Source organism: Syngnathus acus, chromosome 9, assembly GCF_901709675.1.
Source record: "Syngnathus acus chromosome 9, fSynAcu1.2, whole genome shotgun sequence".
In the NCBI taxonomy this organism is placed as follows: domain Eukaryota; kingdom Metazoa; phylum Chordata; class Actinopteri; order Syngnathiformes; family Syngnathidae; genus Syngnathus; species Syngnathus acus.
The window spans coordinates 1,010,606-1,037,475 of record NC_051094.1 but is presented as its reverse complement, the minus strand read 5'-3'; the positions used below and the strand labels follow the sequence as shown (position 1 = coordinate 1,037,475).

Sequence of the window (26,870 nt, the reverse complement as noted above, 5' to 3'; positions counted from 1 at the left end):
CATGATATTTCCCTAATAAAGTGGCCTGTTATGAGGTACACTTGAAAATGGCGGTGTACCTAATGGAGTGGCCGTGTGATTCCTCGTTAAGTGCACCTGCGTGAAAAGTTTTAGCTCCTGCGGAACGTGAAAGTGACCAAAACTTTTCACGCAGGTGCGCTTAACGAGGGTCACTTGGCAAACATGTTGGAACGCGGCCCCGAGGACTAGAGCTTGACACCTGTGACCTTTGACCATGATATTTCCCTAATAAAGTGGCCTGTTATGAGGTACACTTGAAAATGGCGGTGTACCTAATGGAGTGGCCGTGTGATTCCCTCGTTAAGTGCACCTGCGGGAAAAGTTTTAGCTCCTGTGGAACGTGAAAGTGACCAAAACTTTTCACGCAGGTGCACTTAACGAGGGTCACTTGGAAAACATGTTGGAACGCGGCCCCGAGGACTAGAGCTTGAAACCTGTGACCTTTGACCATGATATTTCCTAATAAAGTGGCCTGTTATGAGGTACACTTGAAATGGCGGTGTACCTATGGAGTGTCCGTATGATTCCCTTGTAAGTGCACCTGCGTGAAAGTTTTAGCTCCTGTGGAACGTGAAAGAAGCTAAAACTTTCACGCAGGTGCGCTTAACGAGGGTCACTTGGAAAACATGTTGGAACGCGGCCCCGAGGACTAGAGCTTGAAACCTGTGACCTTTGACCATGATATTTCCCTAATAAGTGGCCTGTTATGAGGTACACTTGAAAATGGCGGTGTACCTAATGGAGTGTCCGTGTGATTCCCTCGTTAAGTGCACCTGCGGGAAAAGTTTTAGCTCCTGCGGAACGTGAAAGTGACCAAAACTTTTCACGCAGGTGCACTTAACGAGGGTCACTTGGAAAACATGTTGGAACGCGGCCCCGAGGACTGGAGTTCCACACCCCTGAGCTTTGATCCCTACTATGTGACACCTGATCCTACACTGCTGATCCTTGACCACTAACCTTTGAGCCCTGGCCTTTGACGCCTTTAACCCATTTCTAACACCTATTGAGACCTATGCAATTTAAAACCCTAACCCTAAGATATAACCCTTATTAACCCTAGCCTTCATTTCAAACTGTACTTTCAGACCCTGAACCACATTGTTTGGCTATTTTTTAAAACCCAACCCATTTTAAAACCCTATTTTGAAATCCTATGTTCAACCCTAACCCCATTTCTAAACCCTTTGGGACCCTGATCCAAGTTTGTGGCCCGAACCCTAAAAGGTGGCAATGACCGCTAAAATTTGAATGCATGTTGAGTTGAGTGCATGTACAACCAGCAAATTTGCATTTTGTTTTATTATTTTTTTGTTGTTGCTAGTAAAACTCTTGCTGAACAGTATATTCAACATAGACCAATGACTATACATAAGAAGGCAATTAAAGGGTTATGTGTTCACCGTTTACATAAATTTATGTAACGACTACAATAAATAAGCAGGCTCATTTGGTTCGTGAGAAATACTTCATTGGAGCAAAAAAAAAAAAAAAAAGCAAATTCCTTTTTTTTTTCCCACCTGGAAAAGTGTAAAAACACAGACACATAAGTCATATCTTTATTACCCCACGTCACAGGGCACACACAATGTTCAAGTATGCCTGAGGAACTAAAATGGAGCAACTGAGAGAAAAAAAAAAAAACAATTTTGATTTTGAATAAGAGAGAGATAAAATGCATTTAAAAATAAGTGAACTGGCATTGCATTTCACAAAAAATCCATCGACGCTCAATGATTTTGGAACAATTCACTGTAAAGTGCTAAATGGTTTAAGCTGAGAAAAAAAAAAGAAGCACATGTTCCCTTTGAAAGATCACACACGCACGCACGCATACACACTTTACACATCATGGAGGTACAGTAATGACCAACCAGAAGACCATGGACCACATTTCATTGATTAGTCCTTTAATAAGAAAACTGCTTCCTTATGTTCCTGGGTTAATGCTAACAAGTGAGAGTGTGGCCGTCACGTCGCCCGTTACACAGAATGTTGCTGCAGTTGTTCCCCGTGCACACGCCAAGGCCCACATCTCCGCTCAAGTCCTTTGTGATGATGATGATGATGAGGAGGAGGAGGGTGGTGGTCTGGTGCGGCGTGACAAGAGCAGGGATGATGCCCGCCGTTTCCTACAGATCCTGAGATCCACTGTTTCCTTGTTGTGCCATGTTAGGAGGCACCTTTAAAAAGTAAAAGGAAAAAAAAAAAAAAAAAAAAATAGAAAAAAAAGAATCAGAATGAACCAGAATGGGAGAGGAGGGGTCAGGTCAATAAACGCCCCCCCCCACTCCCGTCGCTGTCCGCCAAAGCCCGATCCTAAGCGTAAAAAGGTAAAAAGAAGGTGTACTGCAGAATGGCTTTACTCCTCACAGTCTGCGGGGGGAGCTGGAGCCCCTGGGAGCTGAGGTGCGCTTGGTGCCGGCGCTCTTGCGGCTCTTCTGTCGCATCTGATTGGCGTTGGTGGCCGAAGGTTTCCGAGCGGTAGGCGGGAGCCTCCCTTTGGGGCCCCTCCGGGTGGCCCTCTGCCCCGCCGCGCGGCCCCTTGCGGCCCCCACTCGTCACTTGCGCGAATGCAGCGTATCCTGGAACTTGGTGCTGGTGTAGCGCACGTGGAATCCTTTCTTGTTGATGGTGTCGTCCGAACGGAACTTGATCACGATGGAGTCGCCGGCCGAGTAGATCTCCTCGGGTGGCTGGGGGGGGGACAGATCAACATCAAAGAGTGTAAAATTGCCCGAAAGTCTTGAACGTTACCTTGAACTTTGCATTCATTTGCTTTGGGGAATATACGATCTTCTATTTGATAAAAGGAACCTTCATCGGCGTATCGTTCGATCACCTCAAGTGGCGCTGAGGCGATCTTTGGGCCAATTGGTCATTACTTAACATTGTAAAAGACATCAGACGATGACATCACACCCATAAGCGTCAGGAGCGACACTCCCAAGCCCAGAGGAGCACTTGGAACGATACTGGGAATATTTTTGCTTTCCTACATTAAAAATGAATCAGAGTCATGGTGTTTGACCTTTTGTGGCCCTCCCGCACTATAGCGCACATTTTAAATTTTGATGATTCTTGAGTTGATTTTCATCATATTAAGCGAGCAGACTTGTTTTATTGTTTGGTTGAATGAGTTTGTGTTTCAGTGACTTTTGTATTATCTGAATGTCAGTTATTTTGGGGGTTTTGTACAAATACAATTTACACTTCAATGTATTTAGAATATGCAGGAGTGGTAAATCATTCTCAAAAATATATATTTTTTTACAATCGATGGCAGATTTTCACCAATCCCAGCTGCGTCCCAGCAATAAATGGAGCTTCACTGTACTAACGTTGCTCAAAAGGAAACTTGGTCCTTGTCCAAAGCGCTGTGCCAGGTCAGTCAACATGACAAGTCAAGTAAGTGATCTGTTGCTGAATTGTGGATTTAATCAAATGGTGGCAATCGATGAGGGAAATACATTCCGCAATTGGTGAAAATCTGCCATAGATAAAGGAAAAATATTTGCTTACTCCTGAGCCGCAGTAACGTCCCAAGCGCGGAGACTTGGTGTCAGCCCCGTCAAAGAGCTCCATGTAGTCGTAGCCGCAGTCCGCCTCCTCCTCGATCTCAAAGGTCTGGAAGATGAGCTCCACGCCGTAGCCTTTCTCGGCCGAGATCACCCACTGGCAGTCGGAGGCTCCGGGGTAGTTGTTGTCCCCGAACTGGGCGTGCGAGAACAGGTCCTTGGTCTTCACCTCGGCCTTCAGGCGACCGCCGCATTCTGTGCGTGGAAAAATTCAGTTGAACTGACTGACTAGAGGACTCCACTCACTTTTTGGGATGCAAAGAGACCATTAAGTGTGTACCTGCAGAGTGGGACGCCTCAAAGCCTTTCTTCTGCACGGAGTTGTCGGAGTAAAAGCGGATGAAGAGTTTATTGCCGCTGGACGTGACGGGCTGCGGCTTCTTTGTGCCGCAATAGCGACCGATGCTTTGAGCTTTGCCGTCTTTCCCGTCGTAGATTTCGATGTGGTCGTAAGCGCACTCCAGGTGAGCCTCCATGTCGAGCTCATTGAAAGCCTACGACGGACGGAGGAGGAATGATCGGGTTACAGTGACAGGCCATTCTATTAGGGAGGAGGTTGCCTTCATAAAGGCAATCATACTTGACACATTGCTTACTATTTTGATGCGGTGGCCGGGCGTGGTGGTGAGCGACCAAGTGCACGCCTTCTTGCTGGGATATTTATCGGGCCAATTGGGACTGGTGATGGTACCGCTCACACTGGTCACTGTGTGATCGCAGCGGCTACAAAAAAAAAAATCATAATAATAATAATAATACCAGTTAAGCGCAAACACAAGCGTGAGAGAACAAATCATCATCATCATCATCAGCTGGTGTAGGCGGACACTTTTGTCGGTTTACCCTCTTTGCAGTCGTGCTTGTTGTCGTGCAGCACAAAGCCGCTCCTGCACTGGCAGCTGTAGCTTCCGAAGGTGTTGACGCATTCGTGCTGACAGCCGCCGTTCTCCTTGGAGCACTCGTCTTTGTCTGAGGACAGGCGACAGTCAGGGCCAATGAGTGGCATTTCCATCACCGGTGGGTGTCAAACTTAAGGCTCGCGGGTCACATTTTGGCCCTTGACGTCATTGTATCTGTCTGCAAACGTTGTCTAGTGGCCATAAAACAGCGACCAAAATGCAGGTGCGACTATGTTGGTATACACAAAAGACAAGCAGGTATAACATTCCTTAACTGGGCCCCCCGAGGCCTACCCTGACGGCCATGTGACCGGCAAAGAAATCAAGTTTGGCTGAAATGAACCAACCTGAGAAAAACTGTGCTTTAAAGCCCTTTTTGGACACGGTGTTGTCGGACTTGAACTCGATGCGCATGTTGTTGTACTGAGAGGTGATGGCTTCGGGTTCTCGGTGCCGCAGAACTTCCGTGTAGCCTGGAATCTGCCGAGAGTCCGCTGCGCACCTCTACGTAGTCGTACTTGCAAACTGAGCACGGATACGAGGCCGGATGAAGTCGCTGCCGTGTCTTTGGGCGGTGGCGTCAACGTCTTGATTGGATTGCAGCGAGTCGGCCAAGAACAACAGAACAAAGCCACCCGACGGCCAGTCGTAAGAACCCCGGTCGGTCACTCACGTCACTGCCCTCGGTCTCGAAGACGTCAAAGAGCAGAGTGATGCGGTACTGCGTGGGGGCCACCAGCTGCCAGATGCAGTTCTTGTTGGGAGGGTACTCTCTGGGCCAACCGGGGCTGGTGATGGAACCATTCAGCTTGGTGATGAAGCCTCCGCAGGCAGCTGCACAGGGCATGACTTTGATGTAAAACATCCATTCAAGCAATGACGCTCTGGCCTGGCCTGCCATGGGTGCTTTTAGGAATGCTCAGGATGAATTATGTAACGTAGCATTCTGCTACGACAACAGCCGCTTCGCCCAAACTTGGCTGTTCAGAGTTAAGCGACCACGTTCAAGGTCAACACGGAATTCAACTTTAGCTAAGGAACGAGCATCCCACATACCCTCACAGCTGCGCTTGTCGGCAGCCAGCTCGTAGCCCGGGTCGCAGGCGCACTTGTAGCTGCCCAGCGTGTTGACACAGCGTTGCTCGCAGCGACCGTTGTCTGGCTTGGAGCACTCATCCATCTCTGAAACACAAAGATATGTTGAGAGCCAGCCTTTTGGCTGGGCCCCTTGCTTCCAGACAAGAAGGTTCACACACACGCAATCGGTGGCGCAATCGCAGCAATAACCGCCAAACTCAAACGTCGTACTGCCGTTGCGTGACTTGACCTTGATTTTCCCGACTGAAATGGAGGGAAATTCTATTCAGAATCTTCCACCCCCTCCAAAAAACATCAGCATTTTTCTTATGTTTTCAATTGAAAAACAAAAACACTGATTGTAAAGCTAGCATCAAGGAGCTAACTTTGTTATAGCATCTATCATTAGCTGCTAGCACAACTGGCTAGCCACGTGAGAGCGATTACTAGGTTCAATTACAAAGTTTCACATAATGGATTGAGAATATATTTGCCAGAGGCATTCCATGACAAACAACACGTTTTTCCACGACAACCAGTGTCACCACACAACATCATCATCATCATTTCTTTTTGGTATTTATCTTTTTGATTGTAAAATGTGTCTTGGCTCAAGAAAGGCCTGGAAACACTTGGCCAGCCTGCACCACTTGTTATGAAACAAGAGGGTTTGATTGATTTAAATGTTTTCCCATGACATCACCATTTTTCTTCTTTTTTTTTCTTCTTTGTGACAGCTAATGTTAATAAAAAAGAGGGACATCTGTCATGTGGTGATTAAAGTTGAGGAGAGTGTTTTATGAGTGTTTTACTGCTCTCATGAATGAAATATTTTGTGACAAATGACTTAAATGTTGGTGTACTCAGCGCTGCTGTGAACATAACATTTTTATTTCAACTGCCTGCAGCGAAAATATATTTATTTGAAGGGTCCTCGACTCAACTCCCCCCCCCGAAGACACACATTTGCGCCATCTGGAGAGTTTGAAAAAAATTAAAATTGGACGCATAAAAAAAGATTCACGAACCCATGCCTGAAAAAGAAGAGGAATTTTGGAATAGAATAGAATATATTGTGCTGCTCGTTTGCCTCTTGTTAAAATTCAATTCAAAATATGAAAGATTCCGCAACCTCCAACTTCAAATATCTCCAATGTGTGCTTTAGAGCGCTAACGCCAAACACATTACTTCTTCAACACACATGCTGAAATTCCCTCCAGCGTTCGTAACCTTTCAACTCTGACCTTTGAAGAAGTTGGCTGCAAAGCCGGCCTTGTTGACGGAGCCATCTGAAACAAATTTCATCCACAGCTGGTTGGAGCTGGTTTTGATGTCATCTGGTTTGTCATAGCCGCAGAAGCGGCCCAGCAGGGGGCTGTTCTCCGAGTTGCCGTCACGCACCTCCAGGTAGTCGTACGCGCAACTGTCATGTCTCTCAATCTGCGTGACAGAAGGGCCGTGAAGGAAATGGGCTTTGCCGGCCGGCCGGCCGGCCGGGGGGGCGGCGTGGCGTGGCGTGGCCTTACTTCAAAGGACTGGAAGGTGAGGCCGACGTGGTAGCCCTGAGCCACGGTAACCTTCCATACGCATGCTTTGTTGGGTCTGTAGTCATCGGGGTAGTTGGGGGACTGGATCTGCCCGCTGTCCTTCTTCACCTCCCCACCACACACGGCTGCACGTGACAGGAAGAAAACTATTCAAAGACACTTCATAGCAAAATGATTAAGACAAGAAAAAGTGGACGGATTTTCGCAATGCGGATTAGCCAAAATGCCTGGCTCGCACATACACACTCTGTGACTAACACACACACACACACGCTTCTGCACGGCCTGGAAACAATAGAGCCGATTCTGAGGGCTGGCCAAAATGGGATTAAAGTGGCTGACACATCAGCAGTGTGGGTGCCAAAAAAGGAGGAGGATATTAGCGCAGCTTGGAGGCCAATGTGCGAGCTGGCTCATTTGAGCGACATCGCCCAGGCGGGGACGTGGCCATTTGGCGCTTACCCTCATAAACGGCAGAGAAACCTTTGCCCACCCAGTTGCTGCTGCTGCGGAATTCGATCCACAACCGGCTGTCGGTGGAGATGATTGGCTCGGGTAGCTTGTCGCCGCAGAATCGACCTGGATCACAGAATATTTGGGAAGGCTAAGATCCTGCGTTTATATTTTACCATCACTATTGATACAAACAGTACTCAGACACTTTGTCTTTTCCTCAATGAGTCAAAACAAATCCAAACCATTCCGAGGCCCGGTTCCCATTAGTGTGGGACGTATAGTCAATGTAGAAAGTGAACTCCGACAATTCCCATATGGAAGGAAAATGCTTTGAGGAATTTAGTTGCGATGCGTTGCCAAATGAGTGACATCAGACTAGAGTCATGTCAAACATTTTAGAGCAATCACTCCAAGAAAGGAAAAGAAAATATGCCTTTGTTGAAATGACTAAAAATGACCTTTGAGAGGGGCTTTCCTCCAATATCCATCCCGGATTTCCACATGGTCATACCAGCACAGGTGACTTCTGTATAGATCCATGGAAGTGAAGTTCAGGATGATCTTTGGAAAAAAAACAAGAGGGGTGATTATTGACACAAAATGGGACAAAGGTCACACGGTGATGCAATTTCAGAAAAGAGAGCCACGTTTGTTTGGGCCCGTTTGGCCGTCACCGCCGGCTCACCTTTTCTCCCGGCGTGACGGATATTCTCCAGATGCAGTGCATGTAAGCCGAGTATCCGTTGGGGAAACCCGGAGAGGAAAAATTGCCGTTGCTATCCTGCAGACTGTCCCCGCATTCTGTCGGCAGAGACAAACACACAAGGAGCCGTGCGTTAAGACCCGAGCCGTGCCGTGCCCAACCGGTGCCAGGTTGAAACAGCTCGACACCTGCACGGGAAGCATACGCGTTGAAATTGACAGCTTGAAAGGCACCGACGTTTGTCTGATTCACACATTTCGGAAAAATGTCACAGCGCCAGGGTTCATATGACCGTTTCACAATCAGGAAGGAGAAACCAAAATAAATGCATTTGAAATAAAAGCTCCTGTTTGATATGGATGTATAAAAATGAATGGCATTTTCACCACATTAACAGTAAGTTCATTTAAGTTTGTTTTTTCTCATGATTTCAATTTGAGTTATTTTGTTTCCTAGGTCCAGATGATGAGACATTCTCTCTCTGAAAATAAAGCCGACCCTCTATAAATAACCCAAGCCCCTGTCGAGGATGTGATACATTATGTACGTGATGGCACAATGAAATATGTAAAGACTCCACGTTAATGCTGGCGCCACAAGACAAAAAGGGACTGCTCAAGATGTCTTTAATGAGATCATATTACGGAGCGAAGATTGAGATCCCTTGTTTGCCTGCCCGCTTGTTATTTTAACTTAGCAGGAGATAAGAAAAACATCTCCCCAATTGTTTACATTTTTCCTCCAAGTAGAACAACTAGGAAACCCCCAGATGAGTCGTGAGTAAGAATACGAAGGGTAAAAAAAAAAAACACTTGGTTCGGGGCACACGTAGGGGATGACATCAATTTCCGAGAAAGAGAGATCCGCGGCCGTGGAAGGTTTTAGTCAGTTTCCGGGAACACATCACCGCTGCCACATCACAAGGGGGTGTCTTCCTCCAAGACGGTCATTGAGGGAGATGACGTCGCAGATGTATATGTGGAGGCTCAGCAGCTGGTTCGACTTTGCGGGCCGGCCATCGCCATCGTGTTTGACAACTCAGCTATCCTGACCTGACCTATAATTAACTGCATGACATCCGATCTCGTCAGCGCGGGTCTGTTCCCAATGTACCCCCGCCAAGCCAACGCTATCGATTGTGTTTACGCCACGCAGCGTAAACAAAGGCGGCCGGCTTATGTAAGCCTGCTGGCTGCGTAGACATTGTCCTCTCTTGACCGCCGTGTATCCGCGACGACTTCCTGTTGCCGGCTAATGTTTACACTCCTCGGGATGCTGTAGCCGAGCGGCCGCACCGCATCAAAAAGTAGACCATTGGCTATTCCCACCCAGTAGGAGATGCGTGGAGGGAAAGCACCGCAGGACAACTGCAGATCTCTCACGCATGTGCAAAAATAGACAAGGGGAAAAAAAATCCAGAGCAGAGCAGACAGGATCTGCCGTTTTGGTCTTACTGGAGCATTTGTAGAGTTTGCGTGCCTGTGCGATATCCCCTTTGCTAAGTCTGGTTCTCTGGCCAATGGGTGGTCGCACACCATTCACATCGTAGCGCGGCAGGATGGTGTCCAGGAAGATGCCCCTGTCGTGCACAGAGAGGGAGACGGACGTGAGTACCACATGACCCTTGAGAGCCTGTTCCAACCAAATTTGGTTTGATTCCGGATGAAAACAAAAATGGACTCAGAACAATGTGCGCTGCATATAATATGCTCAAAGCCTGCTCGGTTTTAATCCGGTTCCAACGTGAGAGTGCTTAACGACTAGCAAATGGTTGCGCGAACCCGGTGACCCCGACTCCGCTATTCTATCCGTGTCTTTAAAGCAATGTAAATATCAACAATAATAGATTGTCATGCATATTACTTTCATTGTTTTAATCCAACAGAGATTTTTATTCTCTATTTGCACTCTTTTTTTTAATGCAAGCTGTGACAGAGAGTATGGTTCTATCTCGTGTACATGTGTTGCTGCAACATTTCTGCAAAGAACACCACTGCGTAGATGCTACTAGTGGTGGTGTTTCCCATTATCCATTAGCATGTAAAAGCAAAATCGTCTCTTTTTTTTTTTTTTAATACAGGAGTCTCTTCTTTTTTTTTTACCAAACTGCTGCTTCTCGTATAGTATCTAAAAAAAAACTGGGCACAACTGTATTTGCTGAAACACAAAATAACAAAATTAAAGTAATACATTTTATATAGTAAATATTTATACAACAGATATATTATATATAAGATATTTAATATATATTTTATTATTATATTACATTAAATATATATTTTTTTGATACATTTGAAATAAATATATACATTTTAGCCAAGCACACCCCAGCATTTTTCTCACCTCACTCATTTGTTCATGACAAATCGAGCAGTAATCACATTCCTGGCTTACACATCAGAACTCATTATTAACCTGAATCAACATGCACGACGGCCACACCCATAATCCATTCATTGCGCACACCTATGTATGTCAAAATGCAAACCGCTGAGGGACTTTCCTCATATAAAACATTTTAATTGCACACGGGGACCGTCGGGCGTATTAACCTGACATTGTGCTCGACCTCTTTATAGGAGCGGTAGCCATACGTCATATTTAGAAGTCTAAAATGACAGAAAAGGTTGTCAAAAGGTCAGATGCAGAATCTTTGGCTTTCCAAAAGGCCAGGAGAGAACAGTGAGTCTCAAAAGACTCTTTTCTCACTGCTGTCTCACTTGACACTCATCTCTATTTTTCTTGGAGTATTGGCGAGCAGCGGGCTGGTTCCCCGGTCGTTCCCATGGTGACGTGCCTATCAATGCCAGGCATGTGCAAACACTGCAGCCTGAGCTAACAGTTTGGACTGTTCCTGCTTGCTTGTCTCTCTTTGAGCCTCCACAAGCCCGTATGCTGGTTCAGTGGAGGGGGGGGGGGGACCTCCACTCTCGCCTGTGTTAGAGGAGACAAAGGCTACACTGGCAGGTCTCTATTTGAGTTGGCAGTGCTTCACGGCTTGATCGGAAAAAACATTTGGAGTAAAGAACTTCATCTTAACCGTGGCACGGAGCTGTACTTGTCTTAAGAAGACAGCAAGCAAGACATGAAGAGGAACCGTGAAATCTCGCAAACAACGGTCAGCCCGGTTTCCCACGGTGATTTAGCGTACAACAAGCTCATATAGGATTAACACGGACAGATACTGGCACAGGTGAATCAGCCAATCAGCACGCAGAGAAATGCGCTTGGAATGACTTGTGAAAAGCTAACAGTCTTCAAATAGAACTGTGTGAAACATTCCTTCGCCGTGGCGGCAGCCTTTCCTCTCATGTCTTTAGCGATCAACACAAATCCGCAAATGAGGCCAGAATCAGTGCTGAAGTGAAAGCAGGTCAAGGCAGATTATCAGCCTAACATGCTTGAGGGCTATTGTGTCGAAATTGCCACAGAACTTTGGAGATGCTGAGTTAAATCCACATCTTGACCCAGTGTGACAGATAGAGTGACGTTTGAGTATTCTGAAGAAGGTCTTAGCGACTCATCAGCTGCAGAAGGTTTTCTTCAGGTCAACAAAAGGTCCCTCAGTCGTCTTTTTTTTTTTTCCACCTTGGGCAATTTATGGGGAGGAGCAAAATGTATCTGCAAAAATTGGCAAAAATAAAATATATATTTTTTAAAAGCTGATTTATTAATAATTAATACATGTATTGTTAATTAATTAATAATGAATTATTTTACTGTTTAATTTGATTTGTGTGCAGCACTACGTTTCAGCCGCGGTTGTTTTTTAATTGCTCTATAAATAAAAACGTTGAGCTCATTACTGCTTAATATATCCTAAATTGTGATGATAAAATTGGTTTTCTGGAAAGCGCGTGTCGTAATGTTCCAAACTTGGATTTGCTTTGAACTTGCTTGAGGTCTAACGGTTTCATTTATTAGCTGCTCTGCGGCACAGACAGTCCAAAAGTGTGGGCACGCTCTTTGGCTTCACACGTCGCTTTGTGGACCGCGAGCAGGATATTTTGGCCGTCGTGCTGGAGAGGAGTGAGCGGCCAATCCGACACACAGACAGGACGCCATGGTGGCGACTCAGGAGTCACAGGGCAGGCAGGCCAAAAGCCAAAACGCTCTAAACACTTTTACTGTCTACTTCACTGCAATTATAAAGACTGCAATTAAAAAAAAGATGGTTTTTTTTTTTTTTAAATGCTTTTAATGAGAAGTCATTTTGACAATTAAAGTAATTGATTTGGAAATTTGACATGCTGACATATTTACAGGGTAACTCAATCTAATGATACAAAATGGTGTCTGGTGTATGATAGAGGATGTCTGTATATATACCATTTTTTCTTTTATGAAGTCTAGACCGTGAAAACAAATGCAGCGAATTTCACATCTATACGAAGTGGAGCGCATTCCTGACCTATACACACGGACAGACGGGCAGCTCTGAGCGTTGGCCGGCATCCAGCCGCGGCAGCGCACTGTTTGTTTAGACAAAGATTCTCTCTCTGCTTCCTGGAATCTCGCAAAGAGCAGAGCAGCTGATTGGAGAGCGGCCGCGTACGCCGGGAGACGAACACAAGGAACTGGAGAGACATTGTGGCTCTTGGAGGACAAAAGAGCGGCTAACAGCTGGTTCTCATATCAGAGATGTAGTGATGATAGTCCAGGCTCTCTGGTTTAGTTATTTCGAGTCGTGCGTGTGTGACCAGATATCAAATTACAGCCGCTCTGCTCTGGCTGCAGCGTGTCAAAGGCTCTTTGCTTTAGGTAGAAGCCCGCGTGGTTTGAAATGACTGTTGACTGCAGCTGTAGCCCCCTTTCCTCTTTGGCTAGGCTAGAGAGGCACAGAGGAAAGAAAAAGTCGACACACCCCTGTTCAAAGGACCGTCGTGTCAAAACTTGGAGCCACCATTTATGTGACCAAAAACCTTTCAAACGCAGTTGATGAGAGAGGGAAAGTAAACGCACACCTGCCGTTATTTCAAGTGATAAACCCGAATTCAAGTTTAGCTGTTCGTGGAGACGTCTACTTTTCTGACCACAACAGCAGCCAGATGTGGCCATTTTTTTTTTTAGGTTTGCCAACGTCCCCTTTTCCATTCCTTATCACTTGAATGAAATAGGCGGCACGGGTGTTAAAACACCTTGAAAATGAGTCTCGGGCCCCCGCATTGTTAGCGATCATTAAAAGCCTCTTCAAAAAGCGAGGTGGAGGAGCGATTTTTACGAGCGACTGCACGTAGCCCCGAAAATGGCGCGTCGACGATAAAGCGAGGCCGCGGTTGCCGTTGTTGCTTTATGAGCTGGCGGCAGTAAAGCGGACCAGCGGCCTTAATTTGAACAAGCTGTGGCAAGCGGCTTGCACATCCCTAATATATAGCGAGCAAAACTTTGACTTCACTCCGCTCGGGCAGCTTTTCGGGCGCGATATGGAAACGCTTGATTGTTTTTCAAATGTCAAGTGTGTCGCCCAATGATGACAGTTTTGTCAGCAACGCGGCAGGGCTACAACAGCGCACGAAGGGTTATCGACTTTTCTGTTTTCGGCCGAAGGTCAGACCATAAAGAAGAAGGAAAAATAAAACACATAAAGTATAACGACTTTTGGCATCCCTGAAAAGGCGCAGATGTCTACATATCTCACACGTCACATTAGTTAAGTGCTGTGCCTGAAGCTGACGATAGAATAAAATGGCAACCAGAGGAGAGGGGAACTTTTCATCTCTAAAAACAAAGCAAAAAAGCTTTCTATGCTAATTCAAAAGCACTGGGAAAAGAATCCACACAAACTTGATATCTTCGGGGTGGATATTATTTTTTAGTGTGCGTCTGCTTTCAATCTTAAAAATTGCAGACATCGATGAATTTACAGACAGGCAGCCATGAAAGACGATACGCACCGATGGGGAACAAGATGAGAGGTTGCCGAGGGCACAGCGCGACTTGACCAAAGACGGGTTTTTACGTTAGGCGGAAGGAACCGAGCGCAGCCTGGGTTGGCTCCTACCTGGAGAATGTATTCCGGGCATAGTGCATGATACTGTCGAAATCGTAGACCTCTCCTAAGGAATCCACCTCGCCGGGCTCCATTTTCAAAAAGTTGTACTCCTGACCTGTGAACGGGCAAAAGAAATTAGGTTGAACCGGCCACATCATTAGGTACACCGGCCTCATCATAAAAAGAAACAAAACGAGTAAGGTGAAGATCATGATTTTTTTTTTTTTTCCCCCCCAGTCAAGAGAAGAATAAATGATATTTAACGATTGTGCAGAGAAAAACAATGACATCTCATAATGTTCTTGCAACATACCTGGCTGAATATTGTCTCTGATAATGCTGACGTGTTCGTCTCGATCGGGCCGCGTGTGTTCGTGCCAAAAGCCGATCACGTGGCCCAGCTCGTGCACCACGATACCAAACTTGTCGCAGTTCTTTCCAATGGATATAGCCTGGGGGCCTCCTCCGCGCCGGCCCACGTAGGAGCAGCACCTGCCGATCGCACACGGGCGGTGTTAGCACCGTACCAAAAAACGGCTCCGGACTTGGCAACCTTCCAAATGAAAGCAATCAAAAAGGAGATATTAAATCGATCATAACCTTTAATCAGGGGAGACATATAGAGAGCTTTGACATTCATTCGTTTCGGTTCCCTTTCGGCGTGACATTAAAAATGGTGACTGGAGGACGGGCGGGTGGGCGCGCGCACGCACGGGGGCCCTGCGAGCCAGACGCCGCTCTCTAATTAGCACAAGGCCAGCCAGCCAGCCAGCCAGCCAACCAGCCAACCAGCCAGCCAGCCAGCCAGCCAGCCAGCCAGCCAGCCAGCCAGCCAGGCTCTCCTGAGACACGCCTTGAACTTTGCAAAGGACAGAGGGGGGCCTGCTCAATATGCGCCACCAGAGTCAGGCATTCCCGCTGCTAACCGCTGCCGCCCGCGTGGATAATGCCATCCCTGTCCGGCCGGGGCAGGTTACCCAGCTAAAAATGGCCAGCGGTGGTTGTGTCAGATGAACTGCGTCCGCTTTCTGAAGTGGTGTTTTAAATGTGGTGTGTTTGTGTGCCTTTAAAAAAAAATGTAAAAAAGAAATGAATAATAATAATATATACATATATATGTAGTATGTATAAATACCATTTCTGCTTCATTAAAAAAAATCTGCGTTTTGCTCATGCTTCAAATTTTGACTCGCAACACAAAGAAAACAAAAACACCAAGCAACATCCCGCAACCTGGAAATGAATAAATCAAGGTACTACTGTCGTCCTAAAATAAAAGGCCCCTATTCAATGAGCTTGTGAATAGTTTCTTGGCAACAACAAACTTCCCGTTGGGTTTAAAAGGAAAACGCTGAGTGGGCACCGTGAAGGTCAATAAAACGGAGTAAACGGGGCCGCCGAGCGGAGGCTGCGGAAGTCTCCCTGCCGGGTGCAGCCGCGTGCAACATGCGTGACACAAGAGCGCGCGCGGTGACCCATGCGCCGTGATGAAGAGGTACGGGAAGGGAAGCCTTCTTGGCCACTGAATGGGCCGTCTCTCCGAGGTCCTGAAATAACAGCTCACACAGAGACCGGGAACAGAGGAACAATGGTGAAAAGACTGCCGAGCAGGGAGCGGGGAAAAGCACATAGGCGTTCAATCATTAGCCGGAACTGAAGAAGACCCAGCGGGTTGGGGCGGAGCCACGGACGAACCCCGTCGACTCACCCGCACGGTCGGTAGGTGAAGACAATGTAGCTCTCCTCCACCGTCCTCTCATTGAAGGTCACGCAGGTGTGCTTCTCCCAGTGCCGCATGGCTTGGCGGAATATCGCTCGTTGGCTGCCTGGATGGGAAGAGACGGTTGCTTATCGACAAGATGCTTCGGTACATGGCGTCCGTTCCCTTTCATCACATCGGTAGCACATTAAAAACATGGCAGATTATTTTGGTAAAAAGGCTGAGCTTACCGCTGAAATTGCCACTGATGACATATGGAATGACACCTTCAGGCCAAACACGCTCCGGTCTGGACGTGGCGGCCCGTTTCCTACGGTGAGAGCTTTGTCTGTTTTGGCTATTCGGAGACCCTGAAGAGACGCAAAGCAAGATTGAAACAGATGGGAACAAAAACAGAAAGCCTAAATCTTTTTTTTTTTTATGTTTTGCTATAGCATTATTATCATTATATACATATAGCATTATTAGCATGATGTGCTAATTGAACCAGATTTTTTTTTATGTTTTGCACTTACATATAGCATTATTAGCGTTATATACATATAGCATTATTAGCATTATATACTAACTTGAACCTGATTTTTTTTTATGTTTTGCACTTACATATAGCATTATTAGCATTATATACATATAGCATTATTCGCATTATATGCCAACTTGAACCTGATATGTTTTAAAAAACATCCAAATTTTGCTCCTTCTTCCTGAACAAGAAATTTGTAACATTGGATCCTACAATCCGCTTGGATGTGTGACCTGGAAGCTTTTCAAGAGAACATTTTAAATTTGCTTGAATAAGAGTCACAGCGATCCTTGTTTGGTTCTGTAACAATACAAAATGTCAATCAAGTCCCATCCTGCTGTTTTAAAGGTATTCCCAAACCTGCATCAGCACTTTTTTCAACTCCCATATTCCACCCAGGAGGGAGGGAACACATAAAAGCTTCACAAGGCAGCCACAACATGAACGCGCTTGTTGGAACACGCGCTACCGATAGTTTACAGAATTGTGAGTCTCCCAGCTGTTGTCTAAACACCAGTTTTCCATTTAGCAACACGATTTACCTAACAAACGACTCCTGCACATCCATCTGGAATGACGTTTGTGGGTTTAAAACTTCAAAACCACCATTGACGATTTTCATGAGACTGCAATGAATCACCCGAGAAACCCATTCACTCTTTTTAAATCTACCGAAAGCAGTCATAGGAACTGGCGGAGCAGTTTTGGTTGGCGTTCTATTTACCTGTGTTTGTGCGATTAACAATCTGGACAGTTCTGGAGGCCAAATCTATAATTCGATCCACTTTAAATGACTTCAGGTCTTCCTCATCCAGAGCGATGTCTCCCAGAAAGGCAGCTGAAAGAGACAAAACAAAAAAATGGCACAGGTCAGATGGCTGTAAAGTAGACGTCCACATTGCAAAGTGCTTCTTGCCAGAGGCTTTTCCTGCTGCTCAGACTGAGTGGGCTGCATGGATGGCTTGTCAACATATTAATAGTAAAAAAACTTCATTGACTTCTTACTTACTGTGACACCGAAATAGAGACGTGGACGTTTGGTTAGTAGGAAGACTGCCTTGACTGGGCTCCAAATTATAGGATAGAAATGTAAGCAACATATTGCAGAGTAGAGGGAAGTGGGGGGTGGGTGCTGCTTCATGAAATGAAAATAAAGCCTGAACTCAGAAACCTGGCTGTCCACAAAATGAATGCAGACAAGCTGAGACTAGATTTACCAGATGACTACATACCGCCTGATTAGATAGTCAAAAGGGAAGTCAACCCAAACATTTTCTTTATAATATATTTTCTTTTTCCTTCCTAGCCGAAACACGGCATTCTGATGAATATTGCGTTTGTGGAATATACGGCAAAATGTAGCCGTTTTTATCCATTTCATTCTACACTTGCTGTCGACTGAAAAGGACATCACAGTTGCCAATCACAGCTCCGTTTCTCCGTGATTGGTTGTGACCTGGCAACTGTGATGTCATCTTCGGTCGACAGTAAGTGTCGAAATGGCCGCCCCTTAAGGTGGATCAAAACTGTTGGATTTTGCCTGTTGAATTCATATTCTACAAAGGAAACTTTCATCAGAACACTGTATTTCCACTAATTGGGCTCCACAGAACATATTACGAAAGAAAATGTTTGGCTTGAGTCGCTCTTTAATGAGAGCCATCAAATATGATTTGACACATCGACACTGCCTCCGTGAAGTAATATGGGGCACCTTGAACATGGATTCGATTTTTAATGAGGCCAAGGAGAGGGAAAAATAACCACACGGTCCCACTTTACGAGGAATGTGCTTTATGGGATTCCTTCCTAAATGCCCCATTTCGATGCAGGAAGGGCTCAGGGTTCTCTCCACAGAGACAAGGCGCTCACTTCAACAAGCTTTTAACACCAGCACGTTTCCACAATTTACGGCCTGGCCTGACTTGTATGCAGGCACCGACCGGTGGGGGAAGGTGCTGGAGGTTTTTGGGCTTGAAGCAAAGCATAGTGGCTCTGAAGTCCACGACTGAAGAGGAGATACAGTCTGACAAACGGTACCCGCACAGGCGCTGTGAATGGAGAAGGCAGATGTGGAGAGGAAAGAAAATGACAGCCCTCTGCATGCACGTGCCTTTCCAGGCTTGCGAGGTGGACCAGAACCCAGAGAGCCCTTAATGCCAGTTATTTAACATGAGCTTTATTTTGAACTTCAGAGTGCCATCCCTGATGGAGACTATATTTACTGAGATGTAAGGCAGTAGCGTCAGATCTGGAGATAAAGGAGGTTGCTAATAATAAGAATAATGACAGAACGCTGATTTCATCATTTTGCGCCACGTTGAAAAGAAATCGGGTGTTCATTTCCTTGTAGAATTGTTTCCGGGGGGTGGGGTGGGGTAGATGACAATACTCTTCAAAAGTCAAGAGTAAATAAATACAAGCCCTGCAGGTCCAAGAGGATGCACGTGGCTGAATGAGTGTTTGGAATGAGAGGTGAATGGCAGCTATAAGCAGAGGTGGAAAAGGCTGATGACAAGATGGGGCATGCACAGGGCAGGCTTGAATTCCAGAGGTCAGAAGCCATCTTTCATCTGATTTTAAAAGACACGCCACGCCACGCCACGCCACGCCGCTCACTATCAAAACTGACATGACATGAGGAAGCTATCAGAGAAACAGACATTCATGGGAGCTTCTCAGAAACTATGGTCCTGCAGAATGTTCATTTGAGAGTCCATATTTTTTGTACTTACTACAATAGTTTCTCTAGGGTAACACTATTTAACATGACAGGCTTTTTTCACGATTCAGAGGTCATTTTCTACGTATAATTTGTCATTTGTACCAGTAGTATAAAAATGATAAAACTTTTTTTTTTTACTTGAGTGCTAAGTGCTTGGTGCTCAAGTAGCAAGCTCTCCAATGGCATCCAATAATCTCCTGCAAACAAAGGACTGAGTGAACTATCTTGATTTCATCATAGCACACTGCAGGCAGGACGCTTTGATTGCAACCATGTATTGTTTTGACCTGATTTGAAACAAGTTCATTGTTGTGGCATTCCTGCACCACGCTTTCCAAGAACCTATTATCAATTTCATCTGGATTTTTATTGGATTCTGACAACCGAGTGTTTCATTCCAATACAAAACAGTCTGCTGACTGAGGACAAAGCACAAGTAGAGGACACATCCGCTCATGTGTAAGGTCACTTTGCAAGCTGTGCGGAGGGAGGGAGGGCGACACGGGCCAGCGCCCAAGCCAGCGAGGTTCACATGGAGCCGTGCACTGTGCCCATGGCCGAGGACCAAGCATCCAGCAGAGCGCCGGGGACGCGCGCCCTAATCCGCAGTGTCATTGTTCTCGGACAACGGCGGAGATTGAAGTGAGCAAATGAACGGCAGGGCGGCATTAGAACCCCCCCCCCCCGGGCGCAGCAGGAGACGCCGTGGCAGGTTTATGGAAAGACTGGCGGGGATTTTAAATTAATCCCCTTGTCTCGTCCTTTTAATTATCCACGGACATGATTTTGGGCATCTTTGGGTACGCAACTCTGGGCTGGGATTGAGGACACCCTGTGGAGAAAGGTGATACAAAGGCTAAGTGGAAATACGGAAGAGGAGTCACAGATGGCTTCCCACGTATGACTCATTACCTAAATGACAACAGCTGGAGTTCTAATTCTATAATTCTAATATCAGGCGCTATTCTTGTGGGGTATTTGTAACGCTCCACTTTTTCGACAAAAATACGCATCCATTCATTCAATGTTTGGTCATGAGCGCCGTCCTAATCCCTTCCGCATCTCTTTCGTCCTTCTCATCCTTCGTCAGATTATACGTCGGATCTCCATCAAATTAATCCCATCGATTGGTGTCATGTCCAAGCGGCGACCTCTGCGGTGTCAAACACACCGGGATTCCAAATAAATCCGCTCGCTTGAAAAGCAGACTGTGACATCTGCCGCTGAAACCTGCACAAACATCAACGCTAAATTGAGACGGGAGCTTTTATTTCGGAGGATTTCAAACTGCTCGGAAGCGGTTGCCAATGATGAAGGTTGAGAAATGTGCGTCAGGAATGCATCACAATACCCTGGCGCCGCCGCCTTTCACGGCCCGTGTTTGGTAACAAACGCCGCGTTGAATCTGAATGGAAGCCAGCCTGTGGATTGCGTGAAGTTGATTACCATTTGATGACAGTCTAAGGATCACGTTTTAGGTTTCCATTCCCGCTCTGATCCTTCCCAACCTATGTCACAAAACGATACAATTGTCGACGATATCCCGCGAAATGGTAGCAAATCCAAAAGTTAGGAAAGGTTGACAATGCAGGTCATTTGAGTCAGGAACAAATTCAATGACTTGACATGAGTTTCTTTGCGGAAAAATGTTTTGATGTTGAACAACTTGGAAGTCAACCAGCACCATGAAACCGATTTTGTTGGAAAAACGTTGTTTTTTTTTTGTATCTTTGCTAGATGACTGTAATGCACTCCGATCCCAAACGTCTCCAGTTGGCTCCTCTTAAGCGGAGCACATAACTCTGATTTGTGTCCTCCCTCCACCGGCTGCCAGTGCACTTTCAAGTTCATTTTCAAAATTCCTGAAATGGTCTCACCCTGCCTTGAGCTGCTCCTCGGTCGAATTTTATTTTCATGTTTCAGGTTTTTCCAAACAGAACTTTCTTTAGGCTGTGGTTGTTTTTTTTCTCCCGAAAGTGGAATTGGGAATAATGTGAATGTGTCAATCCTGTTAGCAAAAGCAGAACGTGTGATTTCCTCAGCAAGCGCTCTGCTTGACATTTCCTAACGAGGCAATTTGAGCTCACGGTGGAAGAAGCAAGCCAATTTGCTTATCTGCTCATTTGAGAAAGGTACACAAGGTATAATTAGACGAGAAGCTCTGGCCGCCGTCTCATCTGCCGCCGGCGGAGACTCAAGTCATTATCTTTGCAAAAGCCTGACGTCTCATTTACCGCATCTGAGATGATGAAGAGCAGCACTGCAGCTCGGAGCTTAATGACTAAAGTGAGAGCGACCCGAGCCGCAAAGGGCGAGCGGCGACGTTGCCTTCAACATTTCACACCGCCATCGAGCTCATTAGCAAATTGGATTTCACAGCTCATCTCCACCTCATCGCCTGAGCAGACCCCGTTTAAATGACTTATCAGCAGCTTATTGGACAAAATGGAGCAGCAGCACAGCGATATAGATGGCGGCAATGTTTTTACATTGATTTGACACCTCTTTATCTGCCTCGGGCTTCTCGCAAACAGCACATCCAAGCAGTGGTGGGGGAAGAGTTTGAAAGAAATCAACAGTAAATGACTCCTCATTAAAGTAAGCTAATTAAGAAGCCATTTAAATGCCCCCTCACACACACTTTTTTTTTTTATCGCTTAGGCTCCGCACTCAGGCTAATGTAATGCAAGATTAGTTCTTACTTAGCTCTGACGACAAACAGATTGTTCCAACTAACGCGGCTGAGGCCATGCAATAGACCGGGGCCCCTAATCACCTGAACCCTGCCGAGAGAGCAGTGGCAGGGGTCCTGTCATGTAAAAAAAAACACCAGTGTGGCTCGCCTCTATAGGGCCCGCGTTCCATGAGAAAGAAAAAGCATCTGCCTAAGTGAAGGCCCCCACTGTGAAGGTAGCCGACAGACCCCATCACGGAAGCGGAGCATTGGCTGAGAAGCGGAAGAAGAAAAAAAAGACGTGATGGAGAGAAAATTATTCCGAAGTTAAAATGGCATAAAAGGGCTTGCTGCCATCTTACTGGAACAACCTGGCGGGGCGGGCGGGCGGGCATTGGGAGGGCTGTCTAATAATATGCTGCTTTCTATAGGTTGCCGCTGGGAAGCGAAAATCTTGATGATTGCTTGTGTCTGCCTGCGCCGAAAGATAGAAGCGCTGGCGACGGGCGGAAATCTTCCATCACTTTCAGGAAAAAAATAAAAAAATGACAGCATGTCAGTATTGTTGCATTATCTAAGACGTGAGCCATTTGAATTGGTCAGTAGTTGAAAAGAATAACAGGATTCATTCTGATTTGTGAGGAAAAATAAAATGTCATGGACCAAATTTGGGCGTAATAATGTTTTAGCCCAATGGCAGAAATCTGCAAACAAGTGTATGATGTCATCGAGCTAGACATGAACTCACAAAAGGTGGATGGGGTCAGTGAGAGGAAGTTTTTAATGGGAACATTAAACATCGTTTTTTCTTTAATACGCCCTAAAGAGGAAAAAATGCAGCTGTTTTGCGGAGGAAAAACAAAAACAAAAAAGAGGGAACCAGGTTGAGCGCTGACCGCAAGAGGAATGACATAAGTTAGTGTTTGTCTGGCCTGCACCTTCCAGGCCCGCTTAACTTTGGCACAAGGTGAATGACCTACAGTCAGCGCCGGTGAGTCCGAGAGGGAGCTGTGGGGCTAACAGAGGCGAGAAACCAATTTGAAAAAAGAGCAAAAAAAAAAAGAGGCGACTTGAGGAGTCTGTCTGCAACCAAGATTAAACGCCAAAAGCATTTTGTCAAAATCAACTCGTAAAATGAAGAAGGTGGATTCAGTCGAAATGCTTATGAAGGGAATATTGATTTGAAACTGGGCTGCTTTGGCCAACAGTTTAGCGTGTGCCAGACAATGGAAACATTTTAAAAATCCAGAGCATTATAGTTTCCGTCGAAATCAAATTAGAAAGTCAAAGTCTGCTTTATTGTGTATGGGAATGTTCCAATGAGCGCAACCATTCACGCTGTGATGATTATCACCAAGCGGAGCATGACTGCGTCTCATCTATTTTTCATTTTGAAAACAAGCGGATCTAATCTCCGTCGAGTCTTGAATGTCTCGCTGGGATCCTGCCAAGTCGGACTTCCACGGGTCGGCTTCGCAAAGAGACGCTGTTACATCAGACAATGCCCATTTGCATCATGTCGTCGCCTTACTTAATACTGAAAGAAGCTCATTGGAGTTGACTCAAATGTACACAGTTTTGGGCCTGGCCTGGCAGGTTTTTTCTGGCCCTATGTTTATTTATGAGACCAAATAGAAAAATGGGGATTTTTTTTTTTTCTTTCTTCAATCGGGGAAGCCAAGTTTGCTATTTATAATCATAGATAAAAAAGAAAAATGCACTGTTTAGCCCTAACTTGAACGCTGTGGCTTTGTTGAAATGTAGCGTGAAGGCATTGGTGGCACTCAAGTTTTGCTTCAACAAGACCACACGGGACTTGGAAGACTTTTTCGGAGATTTGGGGTTAGGAAAAAATAGGATGCAACAAAACGAGCTAAAGTTGAGTGTTATTTTTAGATGAGTCATTTTGTTGCCTTTTGCAGTAAGTTTCTACCAACGCGTTGGAAATGAGAAACCATGACGACGTATTTTGTTTGGAGGCTCAACATACAATATTCGAAACTATATGATTTGTTATTGAACCATAAAAACATGGCATGATTGTCAAGGAAAGCAAATTGCAACAAAGAGGAAATGTGCAAGATTAAAGGAGGGAGAGTGTTGAAGAAGCAGTTGGGAATGAGCCATCGCCGCATTCACTGACAGAGACTCCCCACACTTTGCTTTCTGGTTAAAAAACATTTTCCATTTGAGGAGTTAAACCCCTTCCCTTCCCCTCTCACACACAAAAGGGAAGCAATGGCAGCAATACAGAGGTCAAATAATGGAGAAGTAGTGCAAGCAGGTGGGTGTCATGACCGTCTTCCGCCTCTTAAAGCTTTCAAATCAGATGTCAAGCACATGACTAATTACACTAACATCCGCCCTGTAGTCACTCTCTGACATGACACACGACATCAACAACGCTCCAGAACAGGACATCACGTCCCGTAAATCGATATTCGTGCGTAATCACGTAAAAAATGAAAGAGTGACACAATAACCAGAAGTAGCCCCTTTGCTGACTGTGGACATCTGCAGCCTGCCTTGGTTGTGTTTACACAAAGCTACACTACACTGGTTTGAGTGTATGAGGTCGGAAGGGTCAGAGATGAAGACATCAGCTTGGTGATTTGATGAAAGTTGCGCCTTCCAGCCAGCTGCCACATCAGAAATGGTCACGTGCGCACATAATAACTAAGCACTTTCAGGACATTGGAGGTCGGTGTAACAGGAATACTTTCAGCAGATGGAAAAAAAAAAACAATCTCCCAAAGAGATTTGGCAAGACGAGAGAGTTCAGAGTGCAGGAAAAGGATTATCATGACAACTCCGAAGCGTCTTGGCCAAATAATGTGAGCCTAAGCAGACTCGAGCATCGTCCCAAATAAATGATTAGTCGTACACTGACACCATCGAAAAAAGGGAGCAGGCATTGTTAAAGTGAACTTTCCCCACCCCATTATCCACAACACGCTAATCATGATCACACATAGAAGAGTAAAAAAAAACAACAACAAAAGAACATACTGTAGGCTGCAACTTTTTACCCAACAGAAAGTTTTCGGGGTGAAATATAGACGCTCCCTTTCAATGTTTCATAAATTGTTGTCTCAAATTCAAACAAATGCACACAATGTCCCTTGGAGCCTTTTCGCCAACTCCGTCTCGCACTGTCATCTCCGCCCCCCCCCCCCCCCCCCCCCCCCCCCCCAAAAAAAAAACATCGTGGCACGTCCACGCATACGAGGCAAATCTCAGTCCTTAAAAAAAAAAAACGTGAAAATCCCACTCACCAGCTTTGCAGGGATCCTTGTAGTCGATCACCTCCGATGTGCCAGCGGGCTCCACGAAGTAGCTGGGGTCGATCGTCTCCAAATCGAGTGCCACAATCACACCGAGGCAGGGAAGGAGAAGCAAACATCTCGCCGCGAGATCCATGATTGTGCTGGGGGAGACGGCCAAATGCGAGGGATAAAGGTAAAGGAGAGAGAGAAAGAGAGAGAGAGAGAGAGAGAGAGGGGACAGAAAGAGAGAGAGAGAGATCGGGAGAAATGGGAGGTTTTTGGGGAAACGAGATCCCTCCGGAGGGCGGGTTTTAAATCCAACCTCTCTCCGGTGTCTATTTGGCTCGGGGGGGGGGGGGAGTGATTCAAGTGATTGCTGTCCTCCAGCTGGAGCTCCAGGCGACTGTCGAGAACTGCTTGAGAAACTTTGATGATATGGCTGCAGATCCTCCCTCGGGGGCGGTGAAAAGCACCCCTGGAATTGTTAGATGCATACATTTGTACGGCTCTCAATCGCTTCGCTTAGGAATAAATCAATTGTTTCCACGAATGGAGAGCACCATTGTGCTAGTTAACCTGCTTCAAATGACAGGTAACTGTACACTTTTAGCTTGTTGCTAATTTTTGCCTCAAAGTAGCAAGCGTTTAAAAACGGCGAACCCTTTTCATATAACGTCAATTGAAGAAATCACTGGAAAATTGCTACGGTTGTTTACTTTTACCCTGGCTGGGCATTTTTATGACGCGTGCACGAGAAAAACGGGACGTTGATGTGCACGTGTACGCACAAGAAAGCAAACAACAAACAAGGTTGAAGGGGCGCGTCTTTACTGCCACCTGTCGGCTAAATACATCCTCGGCAGACGAATTAGGTGCATTACACAGAAAACTCAAGAAGAAAAGGCTTGTGGGAACGAAAAGTAGGACAGGAAGGAAGGAAGGAAGGAAGGAAGGAAGGAAGGAAGGAAGGAAGGCAATTCTTCCCAACAAGAAAGTAGAGGGTATCCATCCGTCCGTCCATCCATCATCATCATCCATCCCCATCCGTCCGTCCATCCGTCCGTCCATCCATCCATCCATCCATCCATCCATCCATCCATCCATCCATCCATCCATCCATCCATCCATCCATCCATCCATCCATCCATCCATCCATCCATCCAAATTTTAAATAACAAAAATACTAGAGGTACCGGTGAGCACTCAATGAGTTACTCCTCATACTGGTAGCAGTTTTGAAAAACAAAATGGTACAGAGTTCATCCTATGATGTGTTTTGGAGGTACAGGAGACAGCACGTTCAGCGATACAGTATACTGTTTGTTGTTGAGTCGGTCGGCCTCTATAGGATTAAACGACGAGAAAACAAAGACGCTTTGAGAAATAAGAGCGGGTTGGTTGAAACGCAACTGGCAGCTGGTGTGCCAGCAGTGGCAAACAAAGCGTGCCTTATATAAGAGGGAGGGAAGGAAGGAAGGAAGGAAGGCACACAATCTTCCTAGCCTTATCTGCGTGCGGAATTGAAGACAGGATGTCTGCTCAGATGAGTGGGCTGGCTGGCTGGCTGGCTGGCTGGCTGGCTGGCTGGCTGTATTTACGCTGCCGCTGCTGCTGCTGCTGCAAACACGCCACTTGAGCATTACATCAAGCTTGACGGGAAGAACACAACACATGGACGATGGAGAATA

The 26,870-nt window shown here is 46.0% G+C and overlaps 1 protein-coding gene across 1 annotated transcript; it reads right to left on the bottom strand.

Annotated features, from left to right (window-relative positions):
• Positions 1 to 1,305: 1,305 nt before the first annotated feature.
• On the bottom strand, positions 1,306 to 25,695 carry bmp1a (bone morphogenetic protein 1a). Its single transcript, XM_037258337.1, is given in 22 exon segments — positions 1,306 to 2,717; positions 3,544 to 3,794; positions 3,880 to 4,093; positions 4,196 to 4,322; positions 4,427 to 4,568; positions 4,846 to 4,949; positions 4,951 to 5,022; positions 5,170 to 5,332; positions 5,555 to 5,680; positions 6,821 to 7,016; positions 7,103 to 7,248; positions 7,586 to 7,702; positions 8,038 to 8,140; positions 8,265 to 8,380; positions 9,737 to 9,861; positions 14,284 to 14,389; positions 14,588 to 14,766; positions 15,983 to 16,100; positions 16,225 to 16,344; positions 17,242 to 17,355; positions 25,192 to 25,343; positions 25,505 to 25,695. Coding segments are annotated over 22 exon segments (3,102 nt in total). The 5' UTR covers positions 25,681 to 25,695; the 3' UTR covers positions 1,306 to 2,582.
• Between the last annotated feature and the right edge of the window lie 1,175 nt (positions 25,696 to 26,870).